At 37.8% G+C, this 10,599-nt stretch overlaps 1 protein-coding gene across 3 annotated transcripts in view; it reads left to right on the forward strand.

The window, feature by feature from the left end:
* The window catches only part of BCAT1 (branched chain amino acid transaminase 1), a 92,144-nt gene extending 83,736 nt beyond the window's left edge, over nucleotides 1–8,408 (forward strand). For all 3 annotated transcript variants that reach the window (XM_075160413.1, XM_075160395.1, XM_075160403.1), the window contains one exon: nucleotides 913–8,408. In XM_075160413.1, coding sequence (XP_075016514.1) covers nucleotides 913–954 — 42 coding nt within the window. In that variant the 3' untranslated portion in view covers nucleotides 955–8,408. The remainder of the gene's footprint in view (nucleotides 1–912) is intronic.
* Nucleotides 8,409–10,599: the final 2,191 nt, after the last annotated feature.

Genomic DNA, 10,599 nt, shown 5'->3' on the forward strand with positions numbered 1-10,599 from the left:
ACCTGCATTGGAGGAACTTCCTTTTATCCTCTCTGGAGAAATTATCATCAAGTTAAGAGATCATCAAGAGAAATTATCATTCAGCCTACATAAAGCCTCTAAAACCAGTCTTTATTCCTTGGTGAAAAGTGTTTTCAAGCTCCCTGAACATGGTACTATGAGGGAAAGGGCTCCCAACTTACATCTGCCACTAGTCTGTCCACCTCTACTTTACTTACATACTTGAGCCCTATGTGTGTTTTTGGGGCTCTCTGGAGCATTGTTTACAGGACTGGTGACAAAGAGCTTTAGAACTTGGAGCCAGTTTAACAACCAAAAGTGGTGCCTTGGGACTGTATCCCCCTCCTAGAAGGGATACAGCTCTATGGGGTAGGTTGCCTTTGTTTCTGCCTGGTGATCCTGTTGGTTTGCATATGGAAAGACAACTTGTTTTATTTGGGTTACAAATCTCTCTAATTGTACTCTGTGGTATTTGTGATGGGTTTTATTTCACATTCAATCAGAATGCTGTAATGAAAAGCCACCTTGAAAATAAAAAGAAATAAAAACAAATGTGTTTGTTTATTGGAGCTTCAGCAGGGGCATATTTATGAATGAATTAGTGAACTGACCTCAGGGAATAACTGTATTAAATTGATGGAAAGCTCTAGTGAAGCAGGACTATTCTGTATCATCTCTAGTGAGTATCAGTATCACCCCTTCCTAGTCTACTTATTGGAAGATGGATAAAGCTTCAAGCTGCCTTTAGGCTTTGCTCAAATCAAAGACAGAAGTAAAGGCATAAGAAGTAATGTAAGCTACTATCAGGGTGGTGGATATGAATCTTTCTGAGGATAGACCTAAGAAGTTATCATAATTGTACACTGTTACTTTTAACTTTTATTCTTAAGCTCCATTTTTACTTTGTTTCAGTATGGAAGAGAAGACAGCGATTGGGTAGTGCTGGTGTCGTGAAGGTGGAAGAGTTCAGACCCTCCAGACAGAACAGACATGAATAATGACAACTTCTGTAGCTGCCTGTGCGTAGCATAGTTTCTGTATCAATTTGCTCCCCAGGATGATTGTTTCCACAATCTGGCAAATGTGAACACAATCATGTTGATTTCTACTGTAATCCTGTTGGTAGAAGCCTGTCTTCTTGGTAGAGGTGCTAAATGTTAGCAATAGAACTTTCCTAATGGTTTTCTTAGTGCCTCCTTGTGTCTTATGTACAGTCTGAAAACTTGTAAAATGCTCTTCAACTGCTCTTCAGTTTGGTTTGTTTTAACTGACATCATCAGCAGAGCACGTTCTCAAATAACACAAAGACGTTGCCTGTTAGCTGGCCACAGGGTTCTGTCGACATTATTCTGCCTTTTGCTCTGTGTTCGGGAAACAATTAAGTTTAGCCATAAGCTCTTTCCTTTCATACTCTGCTTGTATGGGAAATTCCTGAGTTTGCATAGCCCTCTAGATCCCCTCATGCATACTCTGTCAAATAACAGCTCTGTCCTTTAGGCCAAATTTCTCTGAGTTGATCTAGCCTGCAATATGCTCCCCGTTGGCCTATTGCCTTTCCCTCCATGGGGATGTGCAGTGGCTACTTGGGAAGTGCATACATCTCTAATAGTTGAATACATCCTTCCATACATGATTTACTCAGGCCCTGCTGAGACAAGAATTACCCTTTGTCTCACCTAGCACAGAGCTGGGTGCTGCAGACACAGTGTTGACTTCCAGGTGAAAGTCTAGAAAATAAGATTAGACGACTGTGGCTGTGAAAGTTAAACCACTCTTCACAGCAACCAAACCTTTGGATCGAGGAATTTCTTTCATCATCCAGTCACATAATTTAGATCAGCAAAATATTTTTCTTGTCCCCTTCACCACTCGCTGTGAAATGGATCCAGCCTCCATTGACACACATGTACTTTAATAGGGCCTTCCTATTAAGGAACAAGCTATGTTGTCAACAGAAAATATTTAGCACAAAAAGGAAAGAGATTTCATTCAAACCATGGTTTCATTCTGATTAAGTACATACTTCTTCATATACCGCTACTCTCTCACATGCAGTCTTGATACTATTTGGAAGCAATATAGAGCATGTAGCCCATAGTTAGGGAAATAACTTCTGCAACTGTTCACTAACAATCATACTGTAATATTTATTAGCTTTCTTTTTTTGCACACAGCTTTGTCGAACAGCTTTAAGATATCTCTTGCCAAAAAGGACCACCGTATTCTGTATCAATGTTCCAAAGTGCTACTTTAGTGTAAAACTGGTGGAACTTTATTGACACTGATGGAGTCCTATAAGAAGTAAAAGTGAAACCTTTATTGCCATAGTTTGCAGTAGAGATGCACCAGTATTAAGGGAAATATTTAGCACTTTTTTTTTTTAAGACCCAACAGTATCTCTGCCATGCTTTTTAAGTCCTTTGTAGTTACTGGCATTTGTTAACATAGTTTAAAAAGGCAAAATATAATTTGTAATAGACCATCCATGCCTTACACAACTGCTAAAAAGTAGCCTTATGGCTTTCCTGTTTATTTTTGGTCAGGTTTTGAAGACAACCCCTACTTAGCCATCACTTTCTTTTGCTCCCTCAAATCATGACTTTTACTATCTTTCATTGCAGTCCAATCTGATCTTTTAATGAAGAACAGTTGAAGGTTCTCTCTGACAATGTAACCATTGTTAAAATTTGTTGGATAGTTTTCTCTTTAAAATACAACTGCAAGCACAAAATGTTGTTTCATTTACAGTAGCAATAGTATTGTTTGTCTGCTTTTCTGACCATTTGAATCTGTATCGTGTGCTGGTCTTTGTTCAGTATCGTACTATGTATTATAAGCTGCTGGTACTCTTTATTTAATTAGATGGGTGGAAAAATTAACATGGGGAATATGTCAAGATGCAATGTGGGGTAGAGACAAGTATCGTAACTAAAGAGTGCCTTTAACTAGAGCGTGGCATGGAGCTCTCTAAAGATTATGTAATGAGCAGCCACATGTGGCTTCCTGTTACTGAACTATCTAATCTGTCCCCTTATGTTCATCTTAAATATAGCAGCCAAAGGAAAAGTGGAAATAATCTAACTTCAGATGCATGGCAAAGTGGTTGTATGATACCTTAAGATCTCAGGATGTTGATAGAGTTGGCAGGTATCATATATCAAAAATCAAAATCAAGGCATCAGTATACCAGCAGTAATCTATTGATTAGTCAGAATGAATAAGGACCAGTTAGAAGAATTATTTTACTGCGGGTAAACCTAAAAGTTGTGTAAAACTCTTGTTAAATTGGATGCAAGTAATTTAATGTGAGGAAACTAGGCAGTTTCATTTATTGTGGTTTGCACTGTTTTCTGCCCTGACCAGAGAGACACCTTTCCTTTTACTGCACATTTTAAGCTGGTGGAGACTTCAAAATGATGAGAGTTGAAACTGGAATGACCCACAGAAATGCGTAGTCTTTTCTAGCAGAGAAGAATGAAAACATGTAGTGTGTGTATGTTAACTGTTGTCTTTAATATCTTGGTTATTTGCTTTACTCTGGCTATGTCATCTCAAAGTTGTGCTTGTTTCCAATGGGATCCAGGTGAATAGGTTCTAGATTTTAAACTTTAAAACCTAAATAAGGGAGCTGACAGGGCTGTATAATACAGGAAATTCTTCTGTCCTACCTTGCATTCTGCCACTGCTTTTTTATCCTGTTAACCAAAGGAAAGAAATAATATGTGTAAATAATAGTGAGTATTTGGTATTGCATTCTCCCTATTTTTGCCTATAAAATTTAGGAGGGAACTGTGATATTCCCTGAGCTAATAATAGATTGTAAAAGAACATCTGCACATCTTTTCTCCATGTGCCCTATTTGTTTAATTGCAACAGATTTACATAGAAAGAGTATGGTACATCATAACTAGGCAATTATCCATTCTTCATCACTTAGTTATGGTTCTGCTAATTGAGAATTTAAGACATAAGATAGTCTAACATTAGGAGAATTTGAGACTGTTCAAAAAGATCAACAAATTAATATTGTTATGTGATATTTGCATAATTGGCTGCAATTATTTTATGTTTAATTGGGTTGATCAAATGAGATACAGCCTTTCACATGCTTATGTTTTACAAACACTGGTACTTTAAAATTATAATAATGAACTCCAATTTTTGTATGTTCTTTCTTCTCCCCTTCGTTCTTTTGATTATTATTTTCAGTATTGAGCATGTCCTTAATTTTCAGTTTGGTGAGCATGATTCATGCATAGGAAAGAAGTCCTTCAAATGAGAGAACTTTTCATGAAACTGGCATTTCATACAAGCTGTTCTGATGCCAAGAGTTATGGCTTCAGCAACTGGCATTACTGAACTAGATTCTTAACTGCAATGAGGGCAAATTCGCTGAGAATTTACGGTGACACACTCTGGTGAGAATGCTAATAAAGGTTCCTGCTTAGGGTAGATAATCTGTTCAGTCTGTAGCAGTGCAAAGCAAACATGATTTTTCTGGGATATAGAAGGGAAGTCTGATAAGACAAAAGCAAGATAGTGAGAGATCTCTCTGCCCAGCCATTGTTTACACCTGTTCAACTATCTCAAGCCAAAAAGCAGTTGTCCTTCACTCCTCCTCTTTCTAGATAAACTCTTGTTTAGGGTTTACCTAATTCAGAGAGATATCAATGATCCTCTCCTGTATACTTATTTTATACTTATTTTTCCTCAGGCATGAAGAATGGTAATTTGGAAAAATGTGATATTTGAAAGAGTCATTTGCAGTGCAAGTTATTTGAAATGTCTGTCTAATACATGGTCTTCCAAGGATGTAGACAGAAAAACAGCTGGGACTGATCTCATAGCTGTCTAATTAGAGGAGGAACCCTCTTGAATTCAATGGCCTCTCCAAAACAATCTGCATAATCTCAACAGATTGCTTAGTGTGAACTGTTTGTTGATAGTGCCTTGCTATGAAATAGAATACAGAAGATGGTAGCACAGCCTGCCAGACTATGGCACATTGGCTCTCTCTGCATGGGATTCACCCTGCTGATGGTTAGTTTCAATGTTCTAGTGGCAGGCTCCTATACCGAGAGGTGGGCAGGTGTAAATGACGGCTGAGCATGCCCTGAGGTGGGCCGTTCCTTGCTGTCTTTCTCCCCCTTTCACACAGATTTGCAGCCCGTTTTCCCTGGCCTCCTATCATGATGCCATTTAGTCTCATATCTAAAAGTGACCATTTAAGCAAATTTTGCATTCTTTCTGCTTTTAGCAGTAGTGACAGTTTAAAAAAAAAAAAAAGTATTTTGTTCATCTTGCCGGTGTTCAGGGATCAGAATTGCACTTTACCACCTGCACATGTAATGCCTGAACAGACTGCCACTGACTTTGTGACCCTGGACAAGTTATCTAACCTCTTTGTAAGTGCAGAGTAGTAGTACTGCCACTTATACCACCTTTAACTCTAATCCAAACTTTTGCATAAAAAGTAATTTTACTACAGATCAAATAAGCTTTCCAGAAAGCTTTTCAAGCAACAGAGAAAGATGCCATGTAAAGTTCAGTGTTTCAATGATTGCTTTAGAGTAGAAGTATCTTGATTATGCAGGGGAAAAATGTTATTTGAATGAGAAATATATTTAAGGTTTGCTGAATGAACCCATAAACAAGTAAAATATGTAGGTCAGAACATAAAGTAGCATACAGAAAGATCTTGAAAAGAGAATTCACCTCCACCTCTCAAACAGTGCTATCTTATTTAAAAGTGATGCTTGAAGGAAGCATTGTACCTCTCAATGTAGAGTCAATAGATTACAACTATTCTAGAGGTCCACTTTGTCATGTAGCACTGAGACAGGCCTCTTTATATCAATGTTGACTACAAATTTTCTGAACTGCAATATTTAGCAATTGGGAAGTGTCAGGGAGCTGTGTTTTACTGTATTTTGTCACTATCCTCAAGATTTGGAAAAATAATTCATAGGTCCTAAATCATTTAAGCTAAGTAACTTCTTAATAAGTATCTGTATCTGTAGTTATAATAGCAAAAAAGAGTACTGGTATTGCATTGGTGAAAAATACTGTTGTAGCAATCCTTCCGTCCATGCCTTGCTTTAAGCATGATGGTTATTAGTGGGAATTCCAGGATATTTTCCCTGACTATGCAAAACCTGAGTGCCATCTATAGCACAGTTGGCAAATATATCCCCAACTCCATAGACAAAACTAACTTAGCCATTACCTTGAGCTAGAACAGTCAAGCACATTAGGGCTTAACAGGTGTGGAACAGTACTGAATTAGAATAGTCAAGCCTTGGATTTGGAACAAAATTTTGGAATTAGTAGCTCAGATAGAAATAAATCTCATTAACCACACTAGCAAGGTTAACCACGCCCAAATTTACTAACAATAATGGTGTTTAAATTCACTAGTAATAACAGCATGGCTAGATCCTCGTCCCTCTCCCTGAACATGAATTTATACTGTTTGCTTATCTTAAAACTTAGTTTATTGTGTCTGATTTTTACCACAATCCTGAATTCTCATGCCGTGCTTTAAAAAAAAGAATCTTAAATTTCATGTTCATAGGAAGATCTTAAAGAAGATTTCAGACCTTGATATAGAACTTTAAAGTCTTTAAAATATCGGCTGGATAAAGTTAAGGTCAAAAAAGGGAAGACAACTTTGTGAAAGTAATTAGTTACAGTGTTCCAAATGGTTTTCCGACACTGGTCATTTTTGCTTTTTACCAAAGAGGTATGCAGGGAATAGTAGATAAGCGTAGTGCTTTTTTTTCTAAGCAAGTGTTGGGAAAGTTTCTAAGAGCAGGTTCTCTTAATAATGCTAACTCTTTATAGGACTTGATTCTGTCAGGCTTAGAGCAGTCATTTAAGTGTGAGATGGAGGAGCTCAGAAGTTATCTCAGGCGGTACTATCTTGCAGGAAGAGATTTTCTTTAATTTTATAATCAAAGTGATCAAGATATGAACATGGAATATTGTAAATGTTGCACCTTTTTATAAAAATTTTGCTTTTCATTTTAAATTCTGATACAGTATCACTGAACTATTATCTTAACCTATCATGTCTCAGTAGGTTATAAGAAGAAAGCAAACATTCTTACTCTTTATGTAGTCACCTTCTTCCTGTATGCCAAATCCCCTCTTCGTTATGATTAGGTCACTGCTAGAATTGTGACCTCTTCAGGTGAAATAATAGGGTTTTTTCTCTATTGTACCCTACTAGCACACTCTTGGGTTTTTAGTAAGTACTAAGTGCTTGCAGCAAATGCCAGAGCAAAAAGTAAAGTGAAGAGTCTTCTGTTTCCAGAACAGGCATGCTAAGGAATGAGAGTAAAATTACCCATCAAGTCAGTCAAGACAGGAGGTCAGAAGAACATGATTACCGTTCTCATGCAGTCCAAAACAGAGACTACCCAGGTATAGCAAATGTCTAGCAGGATGGTAGATTGCTTTTGCTATTTAAGAATGCTCCTATTCAGTTGCTTAAATACCTACATCAGTCCCTACATTTTCATAACTTGGGCCCTAGTATCTTAACTGAAACCTGCAATACACTCTTATATGTCATGAAACAGTAAAATATTAGATCAAAACAAACAGGTAATGCTCCAGATTATCTAACAGTGAGAAACTCTTTTCTACAGGTCAGTGGCCTATTCTGTTCCCATAATTTATATTCATTTTCTAATGGCCCAGTAGCTGACTGGAACTGCAAGTGGGAGATAAATATATCACTAACTCTATTCCATAGTCGAGAATGTTGACAAAGAGCGAATCTATTTCCTCCATTTCCTGGGGAGATGGCTTGGACTTTAGCTTGGCCCCTATAGTAGAGGGTGACAGAATGTAAAAGGTTCTTTGCCATGATGGAGACAAGTAGGAGTTTTATCTGAAGCTATTTGCGAACAATTTCTGTTGAAGCAGTAAATTTGGAAAGACAGATGCCCCAATCTACCTGACCTTCGAGGCATTTAGAAGGGTGCAGTAGTAGTTACTGGAATTGTAGCATATAAGCAGTGGGAAATTAGCAACTTAAAGAGGGAGAAGTAAACGCCTCTGAAGGGTCTCTGTTTTCTCAAATGTTAAAGTTAACTGGGTATTTTACAAGGATCTGAGCATATAAAAGCAGTAAAGGACAGATGTGTGAAAAAATACTGGATAAACTAAAGGAAACTCTACCTCATTCTTCTCTAAAGGTTTTGTAGAAGCACAATTAAGCGCTCCTAATGGCATTGTTACGTACAGACCATCTGGCATGAAAGAAACACTTTATATTTGTATGTCTATAAATCCTGTAATAACTGTATTTTGCTGGCAGTAGAAATAGTCTACACTATTTGCAGTTTTCCTCATCAAATCTGTAATTATGCAATGTTTCTGTCTCCAATAAAGGAATTTAATGGGCACCTGTTTGTGGCATGTTATGAAATCATCACTGTTGAGTACAGCTAACTAAGCATAATTATCCCATAGATGGGAGCTATTATGAAATACATTCTTGAAGGCTGGATTAAAAGAAAAAAGAATTACTGAATGAAGTATGGCATTTAAGAACAGCAAAGCAAGACGCAAGTGGTGAGAGATAAGCTAACACTATAGTCAAAATGCAAAGCCTGTATTCTGCCTTCTGAGTTCCACTGAAGTCTGAGGACGTGACACTCGGGGAAGAATGAGGCCTTAACAACGGCAGACATGCATCTACACTGCCAAGCCTGGAGGCTGAGCCAGTTGTTTCACTCCCAGTAAAAAGCTGGACAAATCGAGCAGCAAAACTACCTACCTGCTAACCAGGTTGTCATGAAACAGCTTTTAACATGCCAGGACTATGTAGCAGTGATTGAATACAGCCACCATTCTAAGGGGTTTGGGGCAATGAACTCAAGGGAGAGAAGGCGGCCAGAAAACCACTTCATACTTTGAGCGCTGACTTCACAGGGCAGTTTTGAATAGTCATTACTCTAAGGTATGTCAACCAATGGGAAGCCCTTTGAAGATGGAAAGCACTGAAAAGTAAGTGTCATTAAAATCTTGACATTTGCCGTGTGTAGTAGCTATATTTACCAAAATACTTGACGTATTCCCCCTTTTCAGTGCAGGGAATACGGTGATTAAAGGTAGTACTGATCCTTGCTGCGGTAAAGTACACGTCAGGGTAAATTTTCCATCTGGTTTGGTTCTCAGGGACTTCAGAGAAAGCTGGCAGGGATACAGGACACTTTAAAGAAGCTGTAGGCAGGTAAGTACTAAGAGTTGTTAATTAATTACTGCTAGGAGAATGAGCCTAACATGTCAGAATCAGACTTCATTCCTGTATTTTGGCCTCTCCACTTTCATCCTAAGGGAACCTTTCTTAACTGTAGCTCTAGCTTAAGCTTCAGTAAGACAGCTTTGCTTATCCCAAGTAGTAATAATTTGAGGACTGATCCTACAAGGTGCTGATGAGGCTTCAGAGACAGACAGACCTGTGCCTTTTAGCAAAACTTAAAAAGACCCCTTGTTTCCTCCCATTTGAAACATCTCAGTAGCTGGCAATAGTTCTGTTCAATAAAGCACTTACAGTACCACCACCAGCACTGTGTTCTTAGGGATGGAGAGTATCAATTCTGAGGACTCTGATCTGGGATACATAGTCATGTAAAGTTGATGGGACAAAAAACTCAGTTTTAAAATAAATCAGGGGGAGGACAAAGCAGAAGGAAAAAACTGCATTCTGTACATACAAACAGGGCAAGGAAACAAAGCTGGGGATTCCAATGTAGGCAGTCAATATTAGAAGTAGAAATGCCAGTTTTGAGGGTATATCAACAAAGTGTTGAATTTCAGGTTTTCTTCTTCCTTTCCTTTTGCTCAGTGTTCTGATATTGTGGCATCACAGTGGTGATTTTAACAGAGCTGCTAAAGAATTACCCTGTTGCTGAGAAAAGCAAGGTTTTCTGTAGTAGTACCTGTGTTGTTCTGAATGCTTTTCCAGTGAGGAACTTGTAAAAGAAAATACAAGAATGTGGAAGGTGTCTGTTTCTCTCTCTTCTGAGGGAACGATTTTTAATGCCAGGTAAAAAAGTGTTTGTCCTGCTTCACCTGCTGGTGGTATTATACTGTATCTGTACAAATTTAGGATACTAAATTCTGAGCGTTGCCAATGCCAGGCAAGACAAAACAGTTCTTCTTAACTCATATAAGTTCTTGTGGGTCATTCAAAGAAATTATGTTCTTCTGAAGTGATTTCAGAACAACCTCTGTTTTATAACTTTTTTTTTTCATCTTGCTCATGGAATAATTCTTTTTGAAGGTTCAACGTTGGTTAATTCATGCTCTTAGTAGTATATAGGCATTTATCCTTTGATGGCAGTGTAGGCTAACATTTTTTTAGAGCGAAGTAAAGAAAATTCATATGCAAAGAAAGTATCCTAACCAAACTCAGTATTTGTGAGATAAACACCTAACTCTAAAGGATAAACAGAAAAACAAATGTTTAAAATGGGTCAGTTCTAACCACAGACTGTGCAAATTGCACACACACTTTAATTTTAGACACTCTACCGATTATCAAAGGGACTTAATAATGAAATATTTTAAGTTGTTTTCTTATCG

Source organism: Calonectris borealis, chromosome 1 (genome assembly GCF_964195595.1).
Source record: "Calonectris borealis chromosome 1, bCalBor7.hap1.2, whole genome shotgun sequence".
NCBI classification, from domain to species: Eukaryota; Metazoa; Chordata; class Aves; order Procellariiformes; family Procellariidae; genus Calonectris; species Calonectris borealis.